General features: G+C 37.9%; 1 protein-coding gene across 1 annotated transcript; it reads left to right on the top strand.

Moving 5' to 3' along the window:
- Nucleotides 1-812: 812 nt before the first annotated feature.
- Nucleotides 813-24,428, top strand: DGCR8 (DGCR8 microprocessor complex subunit). The gene is made up of 14 exons (XM_030025612.1): nt 813-956; nt 6,674-7,672; nt 8,100-8,262; nt 9,730-9,872; nt 10,607-10,889; nt 12,574-12,771; nt 14,212-14,313; nt 16,048-16,146; nt 17,376-17,458; nt 18,626-18,726; nt 19,190-19,296; nt 19,515-19,642; nt 20,057-20,170; nt 20,520-24,428. Exons 2-14 carry the CDS (start codon nt 6,950-6,952, stop codon nt 20,601-20,603), a joined length of 2,328 nt encoding a protein of 775 aa, XP_029881472.1. The 5' UTR covers nt 813-956; nt 6,674-6,949; the 3' UTR covers nt 20,604-24,428.
- Nucleotides 24,429-24,552: the final 124 nt, after the last annotated feature.

The raw sequence follows: 24,552 nt of genomic DNA, 5'->3' as shown, positions 1-24,552 counted from the left end.
TCCCTTGCCCTGTAGTGCAAGGAAGCCACGCTGGTACGTGCTGTACCGCATGTATGCCACCCGCAGCTGCGTTTCCTCACGCAGTACCCACCGTGGGGGTGGTTCCCGGAGCCTGCCCCAGGCAGGGTCTACTTCAGAGCTTGGGCACCGTCTCCGAGAGCCCCGGCCCTGCCTTAGCCTCTCGCAGCAGAGGCCGGGCGCGCCTGCAGCGGCGGGGAAAGGCGCCTTCGTGGATCTAGTCGGGACGCGACGAAACCAGAGGCCGTGCCCCGAAGGCCGGGCGGGTCACGGGCCGGTGGGCGCCGGGGAAAAGGCGCTGCCGCTGCCTCAGCGACACGGGGGCTGCCCTCAGCCTCTCCGCCCGCCCGCCTCCCCTCAGCGGCCGCCTTTAACGACCCCCTTCGGCACCGCTCCCTGCTGCCGAGGATTCCTTCCCTCGGCTGGGCTACCCTGGAGACAGCGCGATGGCAGCGGCGCCGCCGCCACCGGCTCGGGGCCTCCCCCGTGGCTGGGCGCCCGCGGCGACAGCTTCCCCGGCCCCCAGACAAAGGAGCCCGCCCTCCGCCGGGCGCAGCTCCCCCCCGTCATGGCCGGCCGCGCCCTCCTGCCGCTTCGGTCCCGCCCCCGCCTCCCTCTCATTGGCCTGGTACTGTGAGGGCGTATGCCTTTCGCGTCTCTATTGGCAGCCCGGGTTAACATGCCGGGGAATCTACCAATGGCTACCCAGAGTTCAAATTCGTGACAGAAGAGGCTGGGAACGCAATTGGCTCGGCGAGCGCGGAGTCCCGCCTGCGGGGACTGGAGTGGCTCGGAGCAGGCGTTTAAAGATGGCGGCAGCAGCGCGGAGCGGGGGACGGTTTTCGTGAGGCGGCCGAGCTCGCCCCCCACCCTCCACGCGTCGTCCCCCCCCCCGCCCCACTCGCGGAGGAGCGGCAGGGACACCGGGGATGGCTCAGGTGGGTGCTGACTCTGTGGGGCGGCGGGGAGGGCGTGCACGAGCGGACCTGCGCGGCCCAATCGCCGCCGCGCGGGCAGTAACCCCTCCGTCCCCACAGGCCGCGGCGCCTGCGGGGGCCGCCCGGCCCGCCGCGCTCCTCGCCGCCTGTATCGGGCGCCCCCCCCCTCCCGCCTCCGGGCCGGCGCCGCGGGTAGGGAACCGTGAGGAGCCTTTCCCCGAGCAGGGGAGGCGAGTGCACTGACCTCCTGTCGCTCGAGGGGGCGGGGGGCTGCCCTACCCGGCGGGTGTTGCCGAGCGGCGCTCCCCCCCCCCCCCGCCCCCGGCTGGAGCGTCGTTCCCTCAGAGCTGGTGTTTTGTTTTGTTTAGGTTTGGGGGGTTTTTTGGGGGGGTGGGAGGAGGTGGTGATGTTTCCCGCCCGCCCCCAGCCGCATCCCTACTAGCTCCCGCCGTAGAATTGCATTCAGGGTATTAGAAGGAAAGGAAACGCCATGTCTTTCTAATACTCCGCACATCTCCTTGTCAGTGGGGTGACGGGGAGTATCAGCTCTGGCAGGAGCTTGCACGCCACATCGTGTCTCACGGTACGTGTGTGTGTCTTAGGGTAAGGGAAGGTGAGAGGAAGGATTTCCGCTGGACGCATCCGTTTATACAGGGGAGAAGAGCGTGTCTCGTCTCTTGTGCAAAATTAGGAAGAAAAGGCAGCCCTTCACCAACGTGTGTGCGGACGCCCGTTCACTTTTTTTAGTTCTGGTACGTTGGAACGGTGAAGATAAGGTGGTGTGTCTGTCTAACTCTCAGGATTCTTCTTCACGTGTTCCTTCTATTAATAGTGAAATAGTTACATCTTTCTCTAAATTATCTCGTTCAGTCTCTGAAAGGTTTATTCTCCTAACTTTCTTCTCCTTTTTTGGCTGGAAAAATAGAGTTCTCCTTTTTGCACCTCTTTTTCTTAGGCTTCAGGTTTATCTGCATATTAAGTCTGTTTGCCCGCTGAGAGGGTGGGCCCCCTAACATCCAGGCATCACTCTCTCATAAACGGATTGAGGGCTTGCTGGGTGAACCCATTCAATTTCTTTACTACCTTAGGTTGTGAGTTAGAGATGTTGGAATTAGATCTTTAATTTTTCTGTTGTGAGTGTATCTCTTCTCCCTTCTGTTTAGGTAGTTAAACTTAACCGTTCTTATTTTTAATTCTGGATGAGGAGTTAGGTCACTAGTTCTTTTGGACAGTTCCTTTTGATTATTAGGATTATTTTGCTTTTTTAGAGTATGAGAAGGGAGTTTGGTTCCTGATGTCTGTTGCTTTTCTTTACAAGGAAGAAGCTATTTGAGATGTGAAAGGAAGAATATTTTTTTTCTCCTTCCTAGGCTCTGATTTGCAGATTTTTTTAAAAATGGTTTCCTGTTTGACACGATTAATTGAAGCCATCTAAAACCTGCCAGAAAACTGGTCAAGCTATAAAAGCAGCAGTTGCTTTGCCATTTCTGAGGATGCCTTTCCAAAACTATGAACTGTTTGTTCTGAAATGGGATTAAGTCTTATGAACTAGAGAAGTTCTTTAGCCTTGTCTGTATTTGCCACTGATAATGTTATGGTTGGGCCCTGACTGTGTTTTCTTAAACTGCCTTGGTGACTTACACAAGCTGGTTGTTTCCTTCAGAATCTTTTTTATTCTAAAGGTGATAATGGGGAGAAACGAGTTCCTGTATGTAGTAGTTAACTTGCAGAATATTTTTCTTTTGAGACTTCCTGTTCTGATTTGAAGAAAATACATTCAGTCTCCTTGTTTTGGGGTTTTTTTAGCAGTTGATAATAAATAGGATTAACTTATTTTTAGGACTGTATGTATCAAAAAGATGCAACGGGTATAACAAACAGAAGGTAGATGATTGTGAGTGAGGAATTACTTTGATAAGAGTTAAAGCAGAGTGGATCTTTAAGTATGATCAATGCTTCATAAATTCTGCTCTGCGGAGTTGCCATTTGGAAGGAGGAGGAGGACTGTATTTGGATAGCGAATAAGGAGAATTTGCTCTGAGCCACTCTTCCTTTTAGGGTCCACTGAATGTGAAGTAAGCAGTTTCTGACAAAGAATCCAGTTTCTTTCTAAAAGTGATTTTTTGAAAAGAGAATCTGTGGTATGCTGTTCCTTGTTCCTGATTGCAGACACAGGTATTCGTGAAGAAAACATGTTCTTTATTGAACTCACTTGTAAGACTGTTGACATGCTATACAGGGAAGGGAGTTCCTCTTTGAGTTTGGGCAGTGCTGGTTACAAATTTTAAGATTCTTGTTTTTTCCTGTCTTGAAAAGAGATACCCTTTTCTCTGTGTACTTTTTCCCACCTCTGTTCTAATTGTGGGAATGGGTGGTGGTACTTATTAAACAGAGTAGTAGGTGTTTTTTTTTTCTTTCTGCCTTCAGAGAATATATGTAAGACAACCAAGCCAAGACACTGCTTTTGTTGGGACCTGTGCAGTTTACTACATTACATTTAGATGTCTACCATGTATCTGTTTCTCTGAGTTTACTTTGTGACATGAAACTTCTTCAAATGATCTGCTAAAATAAGAGCAAGCAATTAAAAATGTGAAATTTCCATGTATTGGTGATCTGCAGAACACGAACTGTGCATTCGTATTTTCAGCAGTTCATCCAGAGTTCCTTCAGTATTTTGTACTGGCTGTTGCAGCTGTCAGTGGTCTTCCATATATTTTTAAGGAGTCCTTATGGAAACTGTCGATGGAACTTGGTGGAGCCTTGGAGAATAGAGTCTGTTCTTTCAGGGCAAGTTAATTAAGGATGACAGTAGGCAGACTAATTTATGTTGTATTCTAATATTTTATAATCTAGTATGCTAAGTCTGTTTTTATATGTGGTGGTTGGGTTCCCTTGATCTAAGCTCCTTTTGGCTGTTTTTAACCTACAGGCTCATCTAACTCATCCTTTTAGGTTTCATCCCTTCTGTCTTTCTTTTAAAATACCTGCTATCTAAGGGAAAATCCTTACTGGTTTTGTTGTGTGGTTTTGATATTTTTTTTTATTTTTTTTCCCCAGCCCCTGATATAAAAGGCATATTGTAACATCAGTTGGCAAGAAAGTAGATGGGAATTGGACCTGTGTTACTCTGCTGCTCCCTGGCTTTTTGTAGCTTATAGGAAGGTATTGTAGCCCACTGTAACTGTAGAGCTGCCAGACTCTTGTTATCTTACCCTCAGGATGTGGCAGGTTTATGGCTAGAAATGCAAAAGCTAGTTTAAACTCATCTTGGTCTAGTAGTTTTTCTGGTCACAGTACGTGTACTGAGCAGTAGACAATCCCTGGTATAGTGATAGGTATGCTATTCATTATTTTAAGGCCAACAAGAAGGGGAAGACAACAAGAAATTCATTGTTAATAGTGCTCGAATAGAATAACAAGACACCTTTTCTGCAAAGAGCAGAGGTATAGTATCAGTGAACTACCAAACCTAGGCAGGTGAAGATTAATTTCTTGTGTTTGACGTTGCTGGTGTTAAAATACTTTTTAGCGTAGGATCAGGACATGTATCAGGGATGTGGAAACTGCATTCACGATCATGTCTTATGATTTGTCAAAAATAGTCTTTTTAGTTGCACCAGGTAGCTCCTGGATCATATGGGACGGTAGCGCTCTTTCAGATTCTAGACTACCAATTTCAGTATTTCATTTCTGTGTAAATTACTTCTGTTTGCTCTTTTCAAGAGTCTTCTAAAGACTCTAAGGTCGAAAAATTAGATTACTTGGGCATTTAGTTTCCAGGAGTTACTGAACTTGTACTGTGACTTTTGATTCTTTTGTTCAGAATTAACAATGAAGACACTAATGATTTGTTCTGAAGAACTTAATAATTTGTCGTTCACCATTATTTTTTTTTCTGTTTTAATCTGAAGAAGAGGAAGGGGGAAGGTTATTAGACAAATATATATCTAGGGGTGTTCTGTATAACATTAGGTGTTTTCAGAACCTGTTGAAAGAAGAAGGAATTGATCACCGCTCGGGTGATTGTATGATCATCTTGTAGGATGCAATGGATTTAAATATATAGAACTTCTTGTCTTACTGGTGAATGAGCTGGTTTTCGTTCTGGAAGGTAATATGTTTGTATCAGAGAAGATGGGATTATTTTAGAGCTGTTATCAAAATGGAGTCTTTTTCCTTAGTAATTCTACAATGCATGCCAAGCTCAGTGTCTTGAATGTGTCACGGTTTTGAGTATATTTAAAAAAAAAAAAAAAAAAAACAACACCAAAACCCAAAACACCACAAAGTATGGACTATTCTGCTTCCCCAGCAAAACTTTCTTTATTGCCAAATCACTAAAGAGTTTGCTCTGTTGTGTACTTTGCTTTCTTCCAGCTTCCAGGTAGGTAGCTTCTGTATGCTGTTGAATTTTAATTGATCCCATTATAACTCCCGATTCCCAGCTTCCTGCCTTGCCCCAGTTGGTGTTTGGATATTGCTGTTGGTTTGTTATGTCCAGGCTGGCACAGAGATACCTTAGAGAATTATGTTTGGCTTCTCTAAGTCCCTCATGACAACCCAGACATTCTGCCCTGTTGCCTTCAAATGTTATACAGCGACACTAAGGACTCAGAGCTTATCTTTCTAGAATACTTGGGTAGACTTTCTCTACTACCTGGAAATACTTTGAAAAGAGCAGATTCAGCCAGCTGGCTGTCTTGGGCAGAGTAACGCTGCTTTATTTCTAGCTGGTAGGAAGATTTAAGCCCAGTTTGGGGTGGCATGGAGGGACTTGGAGAAACCAAAATAGCAGGTAAGAAATTAAGCTTCCTTTCCCCAGGTGCTTATAGCCCTGCACAGATGACAAAAGTATAATTGAAGAAGGCATCATAGACATGGTAGAAAGAACCCACTTAATGTAAAAAACAAACAAACTCAAAACACACATGCCCCACCCCCCGTAAAATTTCCTAGAGCAATTGAATATTTTTGCCAGGTTAAATTACCTAAAACATTGGCTTCTAAATGCCTTCCAGAATTAATTTGAACTTTAACGCTATGTATCTGGACCTGATTTCCTCAGATATAACAAATATATAGTCCCATGGTAGTATGGAATATAAGATCAAATGTCTAATATCTCGTTATCTAGAGAGTAATTTTGTGTGAGTTTTTAGTAAATTATGAGATTTCCTGTTAAAACTTCCAGTGGGATTTCAAAAATATCTAATAACTTAAACTTTCAAAAAGCCATGTGTCTTGTAAGACCATAGTTGTTAAAATCTTGTTGGTTTTGCAGATTGTCTTAAACTGTAAGCTCATTATCCTTTCTGCTCTGTGGGTAAGTATGGCTCAAATACCAGGTTATTTTCAATAATGGGAGAATCCCCCCAAAATGCACAGTTTTTAGTCTGGTCCCTACAAATGCCATGCTTAATGCCCTGCCTGCTAACCAAGCAGAGATAGTCAACAAATTACACAGGCAGCTATGTGTTAGCAAATTCTTGTGCTGGTGTACAGATCAAGCAGTAAAAACAATCTAATTTCAGCCTCATTCAAAATGGTATCAAGATACTCTGCTTTTTTCACTGTAAAAATGTCACTCTTACTTCTACTTGAAATTTATGCTGGAAGGAGTGACATTTTTTCTTTTTGCCTGGGGTGCTATTTCCATTTTTTTTCTGTGACAAATATCTTTTTTTTTTTTTTTTTTTTTTTTTTTCTTCTTGTAGGTTGAAGGAAGAAAGGGAGACCTGCTTGTCCAATGAAGATGCAGTCTTAGTCTTCAGCTATTTAAGCTGAATGCATTGTGATTTCCAATAATTGAGACAGTGATTCTGAAAGCTGTCTACATTAATGAAAAGAACAATGTAGTCAGCTTAACTGAATCATCAGTGTTGCATATTGAATAGAACATGATAAACCAATCCTGATGGACTCATGCATGTTAGGAATATAGATATAAACATTTATTAAAGCTTTCTTTTTTTTAAACAGTAGTTTTAAAAATGGAGAAATATGAAAATGTACCACCCCTCCCTAAAGAACCTGCAAGAGAAATGAATGTGGAGAATCATACTTGTCCCCCACCTCTGCCGCCTAATGAACAGCCTCCACCACCTCCCCTGCAAACGTCCAGTGACGCAGAGGTAATGGACGTTGGCTCTGGTGGTGATGGACAGTCAGATACCCCTGCTGGGGACACGCACAGTATCTGCAGAACACAGCTTCTCACAAAGGGATCTGCCTGCTACAAAAGTCGTCTTATAATAGACCCTAACAATAGTGACCAAAGCCCAAGAACTGCTCGTCATGCACCTTCAGTTCGAAAGTTCACCCCAGATCTTAAGTTACTTAAAGATGTAAAGATTAGTGTTAGCTTTACAGAAAGCTGCAAAAGCAAAGATAGGAAAGTTCTGTACACTGGAGTTGAGCAGGATTATAAGGCAGATACAGATTTTGGTATTAATAATGTCAATGGGGATTTGCATGTTTGTCCTTTTGGTGGTAGTAATGGTAAAGCTGTAGGAATAGGGGGTGAAAATGATGACAAGAAGGATGATGAAAATGATATTGATCAGGAAAAGAGAGTGGAATATGCAGTTCTGGATGAGCTAGAAGATTTTACCGACAATTTGATGGAAATAGATGAAGAAGGAGGAGGGTTCACATCTAAAGCAATCGTTCAAAGAGATAAAGTGGATGAAGAAACCTTGAATTACTCATATGAGGTAAGTAAATCCACAGGTTTTTGGTGGGTAAGAGGTTTCCAAGTGGCTAGCAAAAAATATGCAAAGGTGTTCACTGAAACAGTCTTATCTAGAAATGTGCAGTATTTGAGTCAGAAATGCAGAATTTTCAGAGACAGAACATTGGCTGAAAACTTTTGTAAATTATCTTGGTCAAACTTCCAAGTTGTGTGGCAGCTTCTATGGTCTTGTTTAAAAATAACACTTAAAAGGCTTCTTGCACAATTGCAGCTCATTTTATCATGAAAAATACCAGTTCTGACTTACAAAAACTTATTTTCTTATTTTTCAGTCTTTTTACTGGAATCATTGGAAATTTCTAGTTTCTCTCTGTGTATACTTTTTCTTTGCAAGGGGAAGGGGAAGTTAGTAGACCCAGAAGGATAGTGTCTGATGAAGTCTCTTTCAGGATGACTTTGATAATGATGTGGATGCTCTGCTGGAAGAGGGTCTTCGAGCACCCAAAACAAGGAGACTAGAAAATGAGAAATATGGTGGTGAAAGTGATCACCAGTCTGATGGAGAAACAAGTGTGCAGCCAATGATGACCAAAATTAAAACTGTACTTAAAAGTAAGTTAATGTTCATTAAATATCTATAACTTTATTTTGTGTGGCTTATGTCTGTAGAACAAAAGTATATCAGCAAGCAAAGTTTAGGATAGCAGTTCTTGTGAAATAGTTAGTATGTTACAGAATTTTATTTTTTGAAGGCTTCTTACTATAGGATATGATTTTTCACGTTCCTGAACAGTGAAGTTGATTTTGGGGAGTGCTTTTGGTCTTTCTCTGTTGTATGTAATGTGACTGTATTTTAATGTGTGGATTTGTGAAAAATTATGAACGTTACCTCAGTGATGGGGAGGTGAACAAGGATGGTCTGTTTTTTTGTCTCCAGTACTGTGAAACAGCTGAAGACTGTTTGTAGTCATTGTGGACTTCTTCCTACTTTAGTTATATAACTTCTGTTGTTGAAATTGCTCTATGTGAAGCCTTTATGCATGCAATACTAGGTTAAAAAAAATCATTAGGAAGGTCAGTGGCTTACATTTATCCAGTTTCATTGTGTAAATGTTACAAACTGCTAATAAAGAAGAGCTGAGAATGTGAACCAATCCAGAAGAATGTAACTGAAAATAGTCTGAAGTAGAACTAAAATTGGAACCTGCTGTAGAGGAGTATTTTACAGGTTCACTATATTCTGAAATAAGAAACCAAACAGTTTTTCCCTGCAAAATTTTATACTAACACAGGATTGCCAGGAAGGTCCCAGCTAAGATGAGTCTGGTGTCTGATTTCTGATGTAGAAAGGAGTGAGAGCATTCTCTGATTTCTGGAATAGAAAGGAGTGAGGCTGTGTATTATTAACTTGAATGCGAGCATAAGCATTTTACTGCAATATTGTTTCTTTTGCTATGTGATTCCTCATATTGGCTTATTGTACTCTAATTTCAGTCTTGTTTTCTGGAAGAAGTAGTATTCTTGATGGCTAAGGTATTTAAGTATAAAGGTTTGTAGACTTGATCCTGGTTTGTGTTGTGCTTATGCTGAAAAATATGATAGGAGAGCCTTAGCTTACAGCCTAACTCATTGCTGGCTGTTTGGTTCTGTTGGTATAGTGGTGTCTCAGTGCAAATTTATCCCTGAGTGTCAAGTGCAAAAACTTTAATGGAAAACTCAGTTGTTTCAAAAGCAAGTACGATTTTTCCATTAAATATAGTGGTGCTTGTGATGATATAAATACATAAAGACTAAAGAGAAGAGAATATTCACTGGTGAAATGAACAAATCAGTCTGCATAAAAGTTAGTGTTACTATTGCTTTTCAGTTGAAGACATAATGGAATCTATAATTTTGCAGGATTTAATGTGGGTTAGAAGCATATGCCTTTTTATTAAAACAAAATCTTTCTACAAAAGTCTTGTTTCAGTCTCATTTAATCCTTTGAGACAGAAAAAGCAATAAAAATAAAAAACCTTGATTCTTTTTCTGTTCTTCTAAGCAGTCTATCCAAGTTTAAAGCCACTCTTTGCTTTAAAGGTCGTGGCCGCCCTCCTACAGAACCTTTGCCAGATGGATGGATCATGACATTCCATAACTCGGGCATTCCTGTATATCTGCACAGAGAATCTAGAGTTGTTACCTGGTCTAGACCTTATTTCTTGGGAACAGGAAGCATAAGGGTGAGAGCTGTCAATTACTTAAATACTTACTGAGATTTGAAAATTAGATATGTTCTTGCAAACAGTTGAATATTTTTCTACTTCAGCAGGCTTCTTTCCAGTGTTAGAATTAAGGTACTTGAAAAATAAACTGCTCTGTTTCTGAAAATATGATAAAATTTTTCTTGCGGTGTTTTGTTTTTCTATTTTTGCAATGAGTTTGGGCAGTTAAAATTAATGAGATGGTCTTATTTGGTGCCTTCATTGTTCTAGCATATGGCTGCAAAATGCTGGTTTTATTCCACTGTGAAATATATTTAGATCATTTATTTGTAGCTATAAACTAGCCTGAGCTGCAGCTTATGGTCCACGTTTACAGAAGTAAGCATGTGACGTTCATGAACCCAAGGAATCTGAAGAAATTGGATTTAATGTCATGGGCTTAAACCCCAAGGGAGCTCAATGGATTTTATGAAAGCATGTAGTATTTGCATGTAATTGAACAGAATATAGTTTGGATCTAAAACAGCAAACGCACTTTGAAGGTTAGTATCACTGTTACACAGTGCCAAGATACCGTAGGATTAGATGTACTCAGATCTTGAGTAGAGTAAGATTGCTGACCAAAGAGAAGCTTGAGCCTAGACTAAATAAAAGTAACTTCTATCTTGATTACATCTTTTATTTTTGAGTTTTGTTCTTGCTTTTGGTGACCTTGAGGTACTGAAACCTTCTGCATTATTCTGTATTTGCAGAAACATGATCCTCCCCTTAGTAGCATTCCCTGCTTGCATTACAAAAAAATGAAGGAAAATGAGGAAAGGGAACAAAACAATGACATAACCCCAAATGGGGAAGTATCACCTGTAAAGCACCTAGATAAATCTTCAGAACTGGACTGCCAAACAGAAGAACCAGATTCTACTGCTGCTGATTCTGGGCCTTTAGATGACAAAGACCCCTCAGGGGGAGATGCAGCACAAGGAGCCTTAGGACAAGTTAAGGCCAAAGTTGAAGTATGTAAAGATGAATCTGTAGGTATGTATGGCAAGTGGAGTCTTTTCTTGGCTGGGGTTGGGGTAATGTCATTTGGGATACATATGCTTTATTCCAGAGTTGGCAATTTAATAGTATCTTGCCTGAGATCAAGTGGTCAGTTGTCTTTCTGCATGGTTTTTTGTATGCAGAGATCTGAAGAAATAGATCCAGTATTAGAAATAAATTTTGATTTTAACAGGAAGAGAAACATTCAGTGGAGAATTTTTCTGAAGGCTTGAGAGTCCACGTGCAAAGGTTTTGCACACAAAAATGTGAAAATTTTGGAAGTTTAGTCCTGTAGGCTTTACCTCAGTTTAAGAATCAATTAAGTCAATGGGTACATATGAATTGCTGTTGTCAAGTGTGTTTGTGTGACTTATTTAAAGGAGCTTTTCTATGCAGTCTCTATATTTGCTGAATTATATCCATTTTCAGTATGATCTCTTAAGATAAATGGTGCAGTTAAACTAAATTTGCTTATTTGCACAAGTTTAGCAGAGTAAGTCATGCAAATATAATTGCACTCATGCAAAGAGGTGTGATGCTTCATTATTTTATTTATGCAAGCGTGATAGCTTTTACACAAAAAGCTGCCTAAAGAAGTCACGCCAAAATCACTGCCAAACTTACAGAGGAACTTGGACAGAAAGGTCATGTGCCACTTACCACAGCTACATACCTGAGAGTACCATCCATGTAAATTACTGCTGCTTAGAATACTGATATGGATTGTAGGCTACCACTTAACTCTGTAGTGTTCAAATGCAAAACTTGGCCTTGTCATCACACGTGTCCTGTTCAGTCCCAAAACCATGCCAAAAGATTTAAAAAAAAAAAAAAAAAAAAAAAAAAAAAAAAAGAAAAAATCATCAATATTTAGCAGCAAAACTAAAACCAGTAAGCACTTATTTTCTACATGAAGTTTACCTGTCTATCTCTCTCTTTAAATAGGATCTGTTCTGTATTACTGAAAAAAATACTGAGTGATCAAGTATAAGCGTGACTTGCATTTGGAATTCCTTGTGGAAGGAAACAATACCAGCAGCTTGCTTTTGTTTGTTTACATCTTCAGATGCTATTCTTTATTTTTGCTGATTGTATCTGCAGAAATATCCTATAAAGGAGAAGCAGCTGTACTTCAAGGGGGGCAATCTTTTAGTACTCTGTATGTGAAAATGAACGTGTTAAATTCTGTTTAGAGGCCAGCAGATACTTACGGAGCATCATTATATAGTGTTTCATGGTACACTGTTTAATAAATAGGCAGCAATCCTCAGTTTAGGCTTCAGGAAGCTGAGGCTAATAGCGTTAACTACTGTTACTCACTGTATACCTTGCTTCAGGTAATGAGAAGGTGAATAGGTGATGAAGTAGAACACTTACTAGCTTTTGTTACAAATTGTGTTGGGTATTATGCTGGTTAGGGCTTAGTAAAATATTTAAGTGACAGAATAAAATGCTCTTGTTTTGGTTTCCAGTTTGCACAAATGTTTTGCATTTGACCCAGTAACAGGAAAACTTGTAATTAGTTTTGTTAGTATAAAATAGGGTCTTAACCTTGATTATGTTACTTTTGCTCCTAGTCTAAAAAAAAAATTTATAACATGTTTAAAACAGTGGAAGTAGTGAACTTAATGCTTGCTCAGTGGCAAAGTAGAGAGAGTAACTTGCTTGTGTTTCTTAGATCTGGAAGATTTTAGACGCTATCTTGAAAAGCGTTTTGACTTTGAACAAGTTACCGTAAAAAAATTCAGAACCTGGGCTGAGAGACGGCAATTCAATCGTGAAATGAAGCGGAAGCAGGCGGAATCTGAGCGGCCTATTCTGCCTGCCAATCAGAAACTCATTACCTTGTCTGTGCAAGATGCACCTACAAAGAAAGGTTAGTTTGTCTACCTGTAGTTCAATTATTCTATATCAAAGACTAATTACAGTTCTAAGCTTGACTGAAAAAAATCCTTTAATAAGTCTACTTTCTTCTTGTTCTAGAATTCTGCATTCTTGGATCCATCATATTAAATAGTAAAGGAAAAATACTGTCAAAATGTACTTCCTATTAGAAAAAATAATTCCTAAATGAAAGGATTTTTATTCCAGGTTGCAGTCCTGGTAACTGGTTACTACCTTCAGCTACTTGTTACTGTTGGTTGTTGCTGAAAACCGTCATGCCTAGTCACTCAATGCTACTGCCTTCTCAGTTTTGTACCAGTTCTAATTGGTCCCAAATTGGGGACTGGTTACAAATGCCAGATTGATGCAGATTAAAACCTACAATTAAAAATAAAAATTTTAAGCAGTTTGAGGGATACAGTTAAGAAGGAACTGTGTGTGCAGTTGTGTCCTGTGGTGTGAGGAATGGATATCGTGTCTGATGAGAAGCTGGGGGAATTAGCTCTTATCTGTGTTGGCTGTGTAGCCATAATAGTTTGTTCAACTGCAGTCTGATATTTAAAATGTCTATAGACCTGTGGTTTGGGTTTTGTTCTTGTTTTTTGTTCTTGTTTTGTACATTGTCATGTTTCTGGGTTTCTTCTCTTTAGCAGAATTAAAGCTGATGAGTTGCATGTTGACCATTCCCTGTTACAGGGAGGTGCAGCTGAATTTTTAGTTAATACACTATCTTAAATTCTAGGTTTAGAGCCACACTGAAACTATCTAAATTAAGGACTTAACTTGCACTTTATCTATCTAACTCTTAACTTTCTCTCCCGTACTGCCGTAGTGCCCACTAAGGCAGGGTTTGTGCTCTTCACTAACAATATTGTTGCAGGGGGGAAAAAAAAAAAAAAAAAAAAAAAAAAAGGACCTTTCAAATAAAAACAGCACGTTCAGGGCAAGGGGACAGTGACCTGATCTGTGGCTTGCTAAAGAGGATTTTGCGGGGAGGGGGGGGAATGGAGTGACTCTGATTTGTGGATTTGAAGTCTATGTGCCTGTTGTTAGAAGGGAGATACAGCATGTGTTTAGGAGCAAATTAGAGGATTTCTAATTGATGTTATCTGCCAAAAATGCTGTGTGTAGAGGTCCAGAGGCCATGGGACTGCAAACATTGAACGTAGAATATTTGCTTAACTTGTAATTAGTGCACTTCCAGTTGTTGATAGAAATTTCTCAGACTTATTTCTCAATACTTTTTCAGAGAAAATGGACTTTGAGGTCATAATTATCCATGTCTGATTCAACAGCATTGCATTTAATTTTTGTGGGCACTTATCCTGTGGATAAGTAATTTGTCATTTATTTATTTCTTTGTAGTAGAAATTGTCTTTTAAAGACTGGCACTACTTAGCTGTCTTCCCCTCCCCCCATCTTTTTTTTGCAGAATTTGTCATTAATCCCAATGGGAAGTCTGAAGTTTGCATACTGCATGAATATATGCAACGAGTCCTAAAGGTTCGCCCTGTTTACAATTTCTTTGAATGTGGTAAGTCTGTTAAGTTTTTTAATCGACCACATGCTGTTTTGAAGGGCTTATATTATGCTTGGATATCTTAAAAAAAAAAAAAAAAAAAAAAAAAAAGATGGACATTTTTCCTAGGGAATGTCTTGAAAGTCTGTTTTGAGTCAGCTTCTAGCTAGGAGACATTTTCTGTATCTTAAAGATGGCTTTTGAGGATAAGAGCAGTCTTACATTTAAAATAACCGTATAGGTTTCCACTTTGAAAACTATGCCTAAGTGAAAATGGATTTGAGTAACTCATTTGCATCTAAAAGGATGCATCAGTGAAATACAGGCAATTACAGTTTTGCTCACTGTGCACAATTAATATTTGCTCAATTTTCTTGTCATTGATGTCCATAAAATCCAACTGTAAGACACGCATTGATTTAGTGAATCATTGGAATCCTGGGAAAAAAAAAAAAAGTTAAATACTGAACCCAAATAGTTTCTGAAGAGAAATGTGTAGGTCTTCAATTATGATTGTTATGTCATGGAGCCTCATATTTATATCCAGTCATCCTCAGAGAAATTTTGTATGTATAAATTGATACTAAAAATTTAAATGGAAACGAGAATTGGCTATGTAGGCTATTTGTCCTATGTGACTATTCTCTAAGGTCCCTAATAAATTATAGTTAATATTAGTGGAGAAATTACTAGTTAGGTGCGGATTGCAAAAGGTTCATGCAGTTGGTAGGAATTGATTTGTCATGAATGTTGACTAATTTTCCTCTAGGATTAGAATAGAAATAGAAGCGTCACTCTGCTGAACTAAAAGTAACTTAAAAGAGTTACTGAGACTATGTTGTTCCATCATTAGTGTGGGATTTATGTGGATATCTGTTGGTGTTTTTAAACAGCTTTTAATTTTATTCTGTGTCAGTGGTGTAAGAGGTGGTTTGGTAGTTCCTGAGTTAGGCTGTACTGCAACTGTGTAAATGATGCTAGCTCTCAGAAAAACAAAAAACTTGGGGAGAATTTTATTTTAGATAAATATTGTGGGGGAATGCACTTGATGCTTAATCAAGAATCTAAAAATGTTGCATATATGGCAACTATAACTGGAATCAAATTAATGTTGGATTTTTTTTCCTGTAAATTCCAGTCAAATTGCTTTATCTAGCTGCATTTGAGATTGCTTTATGAAGTGGTATACCATACGTTCCTTGCGTTTTTGCTTTTGCTGGGTTTTTTTTGGGTACCTTATAGAGAAGGAAGGAATTTACCTTTTTCAACAGCAGGCTTGAAAGGATTAAGTCCTGCAGTCAGCATCCAAGGAATTACAAGTTGGGCATCTTAGTTCAGTGTGGAATCTATAATCATTCAGAATTACATTATTCCTATATATGCATTACATATTGTAACTGAATTTTCAATATCAGAATGTATAGCTCTTGTATTTACACTGCGTTAGTGATGCAAAATTTTTGGAATTAACATTTGAATTCTGGCAGATCACAAAGGATCTTTTAAAATGTAAAAGTCCTTACTTTGGAAGATGGTGGTAAGTCTAGTGGTAATGGAAAATTCTTTGGTTTTTATATACTGGAGTAAGCAATTTTCAGTCTTTCTGAAGAGTAAACAATTTCCATCCCTCTTGAAGTTGAAATGAAGAAGAAAACAAATCTTTATAGTGGTGGTATTCCATGTTCATAATGAGTATTTTACACTGGGAGTTCTGAAAAGCTTTCTTTTTCTTTCCTGCTCCATTTCTAGAGAACCCAAGTGAACCTTTTGGAGCCTCAGTGATTATTGATGGAGTAACTTATGGGGCAGGAACTGCCAGCAGCAAAAAACTTGCCAAGAATAAAGCTGGTAACATTTTTTCTTTTTTAATACCAACTGCTGAATTGTTTATCTGTTTTGATTTCTGCTTTGAAGATGACATATTTGCAATAGTAAGTAGGAATCATTTTGTTAATAGTCAAAGAAGGTACACTTGTGTCTTTTTGGTAAAAGTGATAAATACTGTTGCATAGGGTTTTCTGACAACCCAAGGTTCAACAATGTACTGGGATAGAAAGCCATGAAGAAACTTCAGATGTTAACTTACATGTAAACTATTGATGTATACTGAGTAGCTGTAAGACCGTCTGTCTCTAATGATCAAACCAATAAGAACATGTTGGGGGTTTTATATTTATACTGTCACCTGCTATGTAAACACCTGGTGTATGGGTTTTAGCGAAATGTGAATCTTTGCCCTTCTTTAAAAACAAAAAAAATCCCTCAAGCTTTTCGTTGTTTTGGTTCTCTTTCTGGTAATAAAACAATTGCACTGAACTACGTGATTATTGATTTCTAAGTACTTGTCTTCATTAATTAGTTCTAATAGTGTAAGTCTGCAATAAATATGTAAATGATGAAGATCTAAATGAGAATGTCCCCGATACGTGAGAACTTCTTACTGATGTCCAGGTTTAAATGTCTGATCAAGAAAAAATAACTTATCAAAATTTAAAGATGTATAATGTACCTGTGGTACTTCCTGCACTTGTGAAATAAGTCAGTGTAGCTAAATCACCAAAAGCCAGCCCATAATTATTTGTGCATGAAAAAAAGGTATTTTGCTTTGAAAATTTAGGCAAATTCTGGGTGTGCTTTTTGTGCAATACTAGGGTTCTGTGTGCCCTAGTGATACAGTACTAGGGTTCAGCTGTAACAACTAAGGGCTGATGATAACTCTTTAATTTTGGGTCCTAAGAGTTCTACGTCACTTTTAAAATGAGGCTTGATGATAATTTTTTTTTCCTTTCATAGGCATTTGCAAAAAGCAGTTTCTTCTTAATTTAAGTAGTTGTGAGACTTTCATCATCAACTTGAACAAGTAGAATTTTTTTTTTTTTTCCTTAAAAAGTGCAAGTGAATATGCTTCTTACAAAAAGATGATGCCTGTTTTGACTGTGAAGTTGTGTTCTTATATGAGTGGATGTTTCAAGGGGAGATGTGAGGCTTGCTTAAAGAGTGCTTCTTCATTCTGCTGTTTTTCTTTACAATCATTGTTTAAGGTAAACATTACCAAGATGTTTAATCATTTTCTGCAGCTCGAGCTACACTGGAAATCCTTATTCCCGACTTTGTTAAGCAGACCTCTGAGGAGAAGCCCAAAGACAGTGAAGAACTTGAGGTACTGAACTCTTCCTTGCCGACTGTCATTGGAGTCTGTTTTTAAAAATATTACACCTTCAATGTCAGAAATATTAATGAAAATTCATAACATTGTTTTCTCAGTCAGATGGAAATGTGAAATTCTTCATTTATAGCAAGATCTACAGCAATGAAAACCCTTTTTGTTCTGTTGGAACTGATCAGAAAATGTACTGTGATGCAAAGAACTAGCCCCTTGTTGAAATATCAGGTCACTTACTGAAGACCTGAAATGTTCCAAGACATTGTACTGCCTGTACTGTCCTGGCTTCCAGAATCCTCTGGTTGATGCCTTGAAAAGTTCAGAGCTAGATGCTGTCTGGTTTTGTGTGATCATCTCAGAAGACCAAGTAAGAACTAAAAGTGCCTATGCTTCTGAGACATTTTTACTTAGCTATGAAAGCTACTTATTGCCAGATCAGACAGCTCAAATTTCAGACTTTAAGCAGCAACATTTGGGAAAATCAAAGGAAAAGTTTTAAGTGGAGAGCGTGTGCTGTATTTTCAGGTATTGGAAATATTAAATAGCTAGTTCATCAGTGATATGTTCACTTTCAATTCAGCATGTAACAGACCATCAGTAAGGAGTAAAGGAAAAATCAGTGATTGACCTGAAAGGAATGGTTTCATTTTAGAAAGTGTAATATATAGAATGAGTTGTTTGTACACTTGCTTTAACTTAAAATTGTATTGTATGTCCTACACTATTGAAATGGTCGTTAAGAAAATGCAGACAATTTTTTCCATTATTTTAAAATAAAATAGAAAACGTTCCAATAGCTGTTACGTTTTCTTTTATTAAATCACAGCATTTTGGTAAGTAGAATTTCATAATGAAGTTAAAACAAATAAAATAATCTTGTCCTGAGGGAGAAAGGATGATAAAGAATTTATAAGATTGTCGTTTTTCTGTCCAACTTGTATAATGTAAAGTTGGAGTTAAAAGAATTATTTAAATTTCTGTCTGCAAATATATGATTAGGTGTGGCAGTTTTAATGATGTTGGTAAATACCTCCATTATGGATTTAAAAATACTTTAAGTATTAAGCACAGAGTAACAGAATTTGTTTAGTGTTGCAAAGGAGAAATGAGGGTTAAGGTCTTATTTGCACAAAAGCACAATAACTCTTTTCAATTCCTTCGTAGTATTTTAACCATATCAGTATTGAGGACTCACGGGTATATGAACTCACCAGTAAAGCTGGACTCTTGTCTCCATATCAGATTCTCCATGAGTGCCTTAAAAGGTAAGGCTGCAGAATAAGGAGCAAATTCTGTTGTGTACAGGTGTTTGGGTTGGGGCACATTGTTTGCTTGGTTGCTGGTACCCACAGTGTTTGTCAGTAACTTGGACGTTTGTGGGCTGGCCAAGCTTACTGCACCCACTGTGGCTGTAAGAGATGTGGTGTGGACTGAACTGTTTAATGTTGTATCTTCCTTTAATTCATATTTGCTGTTTATGCCTCTTGTCTTCTGAGATTAGGTTTTAGTTGTGGGACATACAAATATATTTGTTTTTCATTTATACAGGCTTGCCTTTCCATTCAAGTCAAGTTACTGATCTAAAAAAGAACTCTTTATTAATAAGTGTCTTAAAATTTGTTATTAAAGTATCTAATTCCATTGCAATGACTGTCAAAGATAAGGGCAACCACTTCAGTTGTTTGTAATTTTACTTAGTATATGATATTGATTTTGTTTGTGCTTAAGAAACCATGGAATGGGTGATACATCCATAAAGTTTGAAGTGATTCCTGGTAAAAATCAGAAGAGTGAATATGTCATGACTTGTGGCAAGCACACAGTGCGAGGCTGGTGTAAGTACAGTACTTAGTGTGACCTTTGGTAATACCTTCCTTTTTTCCTGTTCTCATTTGTTGTCCATTTTGTAGGTGCTTGTTCAGCTGTCTAGCTTGTTACGTGCTTATTCTACTCTTCTCTGGCATCTCAGTTTTGAATAACACAAGTAAACATTAGTGTTCATCTAATTACGTAACGTGCCAGTATTGACGCATTCTCATGATTATTTTTACAGGCAAAAATAAGAGAGTGGGGAAACAATTAGCTTCTCAGAAAATCCTACAGCTACTGCATCCACATGTGAAAAATTGGGGCTCTCTTTTGCGTATGTATGGTAGAGAGAGTAGCAAGATGGTTAAACAGGTGAACATGATTTTGTTTGATTGTAACCTACCTTGTGATTGTATTTTTGCTTTTGCATTTTTCTGGGTTTTTAAATTTAGTTACAACAAAGCTTTAATGATAACTGTTTTGGCGTAATAGTGTTGTTCCCTATCATGGTAAAGGCAGTATGCATTTGATGAGCAGTTCTCAATTCTTCTGAATTGATTCTCATACCTTGCTATTGCCAAAACATAAGATGAGTGCTTCCATTGACAATAATGCATTAATCTTGCATCTTTCAGGTCAAAATTATATAGTCTATTTAATATTTAACTCACTCATGGAAATATATGTTATTACTTAAGGAAGTACAACTATCACAGATTAAATTTCTGCTCCACTTTTTTCCATCAAAGCAGCTCATCTGTTGTTGCTTATGGTTCTGTTGAATAGGAAACCTCTGATAAAAGTGTGATAGAACTTCAGCAGTATGCCAAAAAGAACAAGCCAAATCTGCACATCCTGAACAAGTTACAGGAAGAAATGAAAAAACTGGCACAAGAAAGAGTGAGTATATGCTCTTTTGTATTTACAAACAGGAAGAATGCCATGGGTCAGACTTAGCAATGATCAGAATTTTTGCTTGTTTTTATACAGTATCTTACATAGAGAGCTGTTCAAAACTTGATTTTTGGTGGGGGAGCTACTTTTAGAGAGATCTTCATCCTCTGTTTTAAATTGGCTTTATAACTTAATTTTACCCGCTTCAGTAATTTATTTTTAACATTAGAACAAGTTAGCCTTTCACAACGATTGACACCAGTTTGGCTAAAATTGTTCAAAATTTTAAAACAAGTGTTTTATTATTATATTCTCTTTATGACTGTGTGGTGGGGTTTGTTTCATATTCTTTTAGGAGGAAACACGAAAGAAACCCAAGATGACAATAGTGGAATCGGCTCAGCCTGGTAGTGAACCTCTCTGTACTGTTGATGTGTAATGAGAAAATTTACAAGTGGGGAGCAATAACACAAATGGAGGAACTAGATTTTCAACAATTATTTAAAAATTGTTTGCTGCAGAATGCAAGATAACTTTTAAAATCCAAGCTGCTTCAGTTATGCATTGTTCTTTTTGCATCATCAGGGCAATATTACTTTTTCCTATTCTCTTTTTTTCTTTTTTTTTTTTCTTTTTTTTTTTTTTTTTTAATACCTCTGAGATATGTACGTTTAAAGGATTGATCATAAAGATCTCTACTTGGGCAAATGCACAGAGGACAGGCATGTTCACACAGGATAAAATCAATCAAGCACTTTTTTCTAGAAAGCCATCCATGTTGTTTGAAATGGATGTGTTTTAAGGATGAAATTCAGAATATCTATGTACAGGTTGAAGCTGATATTATATATATATACACATTCATATATATGTATATATAAAAGAAATATATGTACACCTTCTTGTATGAACATGCCTAAAACTATTTTTGTGAAAAGTTTTGTTGCATTTCAGCACATAATAATATGCACTGATAAGACACTTTGGTGACAAATACATGAAACTGATGAGCAATGTTCCTAATGCCATAGGATTAGGCCAGTAATGCTGTTTCTTTATGTTCTGTTTTTTGTCTCCTGCCAGGCTTAGTTATTCAAGATCACAGTATGCAGATTTTTTTATTACTTGAAAAGAACAAGTATACCTGGTAGTGTTAAGAGCAACAGGCTGGATATCGAAAATTATTGGGTTTTACTTTAATTGAAAAGAGCCTATGTTAGTTTACAGATCAGTTGAAAGGGGAAAATACGGCCCTATTTATTTGCTTAAAATAAAAACTGTAATTTGAAAGGCTGTTTTCAAAGCTTGGAGCCAAAACGCAGCTGATGGTGGTTGACAGTCTAAAAATATTTTGCCAATGATGTGTCTAAAGACCTTCCACTCCCTTCTCCCAGCAATAAAACAATTTCTCATTTGTGTGGAGTCAGAATACATCTGACTTGATCAATTAAGTCTTAATTAACTTGCAGGATAAAAGCAAAGAATTAAAAAAAAAAAAAAAAAAAAAAAAACCAAACACAACACAACCCTTAGAAATCTGAAATAACTGCAGCAATTTAGGTTTTGTAAGAAGTTTTTGTTTTTACTCTTTTAATTACATTTTTAGTTTTTAAAGAAAAAGTGTAACTTCTGCAATGAAAATTAGAATGTAGATTTGGAATATGACATAGAGTAATGAGTAGAATGAGACCATAACAGGTTATACTGATAAAGAAGAAAATCACAAATATGCAACTATTATAAAATACAATCTTAGAAAACAGGCAGTACTCATTATGTCATCTGAGGCTTTATTAAATTAAGCACAGAAGGAATAGTTTTGGCTGTAGTGAAAGCACTGCTTTGTGGATTTTGTTCTTTGTATGGGGTTCTTTACTGGGTGTTTGCAGTAAGTCTTCTCTTAGAACCATTTTTGTGGGTTCTTTTGTTTGTTTTTGAGGAAGAGAGTCAAAACCAAGCTGGTGGCAGGGCTTCAATGATTTATCCGAGAGTTGTACTGCTATATTTTACACTCCTACTCCTGTAGGAGCGAAAGAGGTCAGTTCTTTGTAATTGCTGCAGCTCCTGGTACTTACCTGGACAGTGATCTGGGGGCTCGAGGAGGGGGGGGTTCCTGTTTGGTTGGTTGGGTTTTTGGTTGGGTTTTTTTACCATGTTACATATAGAGTGCTGCAGTATAATGAATTTAGTGCCTACTGGATTTTAACAATATTGGCATCAGTATTGTAAGACCTCCTTTTAATATCACCCGTTATTTTGGAAATATGTGGATTTTAATTTATATCTCAAACTACTGTTCTCTAATATGTTGCATAAAATGTTTGAGGTTAAACAGGAGGAGTCTTGGAGTCTTACCTGTTTCTGTGTTTGAGTGATATGCTCAGAGGTCTCTGCAAATATGAATTCACCCATTTTTTTATTATTATATTTAGCTTTTCAGTTCCACGAGTTGTAATCCTGTTACAACAGGATACGGGTAGTTGGAAGACTATACATAAACTATAATTTAAAGAAGTGGCCTATCTAAAAAAAAAAAAAAAAAAAAAAAACAAAACCACAAAAAAAACACTGCCTCTGCTTTTTTTTGTATAGCTTTAATAAATCTCCATCTTTTGAAGGGTATATAATATTGGTGCAGTAGTGACAAGCAGTGATTACTGTTTGTCTCTCTTTTTGTTGTTTTTCTGATTTTGTTTTGTTTTCATAAAGACAGGGCTTTTATCTTCTATGCCTAAATGTATTACTCCTTTAGGTAGGTTTTACTTCAGCTTATGTGTTTTCAGCAGAAAAATCTGTACTTGGATGGCACTGTAAAAGACAAATCACCCTTGTAGATCTTATTTTTCTGAAATCAGAATGTCAATGCATTTGCAGGTCACCTGCAGAATATCCAGAGATGCCTCGCTTACAAATTTGTTTTCATTCTTTTTAAGAGGATTGCTGTATTACCTCAGTCTGCCACTATCAGAATCACAAGGTGACCATTGCCCTTAATTAAAACATCCAGAGATTTCATTGTGAACCAAAGCCTAGAACGTATATTATGCATTCTAAACAAAAACAAACAAAAAAAGATGGTATTAGACCTTGCTGCAGCCTTTAACTGGAGAGATGTCCAGAAAATAGCGCAATAACTGCTGGAACAAACAACTTAACTGCTGTTTATGTCATTGTGAAGTATTCTTGTGTTTTAATGTTTACTATTGTTTGGAGTGTAACAGTCTTGCATTTGCACATAAGCACGAGCTGCTGTGATAGAGGATAGATCATTGCATTAACTTCAGCTTCTGCATGAACACTTACAGTGTGATTCAAGATGTATCCTAAACTTGTCTTGTAACTCTTGTGTGTTTTCTAGGTAATCGGCTGTAAAGGTTTAGATCTTGATTGTATGAATGCATAAAACAACTGCTGCTTTTGTCACTGATATTTGTTATTTATCCCTTCTATATCCAGAGGAGGATGGGTATTTTTATAGGGATGGAGTGTATTTTTAAGAACCGTTCCATCCTTTGGGAATTAGACAGTTTTTGCTTTGCATATTATGTGCTTCTCGACAAAAGTGTGGTATATTGACTTTAAGGATTAAATTAGTGTGCATTCAAATCTTTATGGTACTGATGGAAAACTTACTGTGACTTCCAGTGAATAGTCAGATGCTACCTATTTAAACACCAGTCATCCAGCTTTTCCTTACGTATTTATTAAACAAAACTGATGAAGTAGTTGGGTACTCAGAAGTTTGGAAAGACTATTATGCATAAACTTAACTGTTGTATGTAAACTTCCACTTTCCTGTGATGCTGTTAGGCTTTATACAAATATTTGTAACATCCAAGTATTTAAAAGCATCATGATTATCTTATTAATTCTCTAGACTGTACTTTGGTTCTGGAGCAAAATTCAGGAAGTGATAGCCTCCTAACTTTCCGTGGGAAGAAATGTGAAATGCAAGAAGCCATGCTGTTGTTAACCAAATAAAATGATCAGTTACAGTATTCTGATGTGTATCTGAGAAAGTGAAAAAACAAAATTCATTCTTATTGCCCAAGTAGGTAACAATGGTTGCTGTATGGATCGTGTTGGGTGCAGTTGCTTGATGCCAGTGCTAAATTGGTACAACTATAAAGCCTCATTTTCACTGAGCCTCTGCTTGCTTTTTTTCTGCACAATCATATAATCCTATGTGTTTGGTCTTTTGAGTACTACATGTGTATTTTTCAGACAATTAGTTTTGAGCAATAAAGTTTGATATTATAAAGTGCTCCAGTGTGATCAGTATTATGATAGCTTAAGCATACTTAGAAAAAGGAACTTTTTTATTCCTTGATTCCCGTAGGTATTTTTAAACAGAAATTAAATCAGTACAGGCTCATTGGTCATGGAAG

Source organism: Aquila chrysaetos, chromosome 9 (genome assembly GCF_900496995.4).
Source record: "Aquila chrysaetos chrysaetos chromosome 9, bAquChr1.4, whole genome shotgun sequence".
NCBI lineage: Eukaryota > Metazoa > Chordata > Aves > Accipitriformes > Accipitridae > Aquila > Aquila chrysaetos.
Note: the sequence above shows the minus strand (reverse complement) of the source record. Positions and strands in the feature narration are given on the sequence as shown.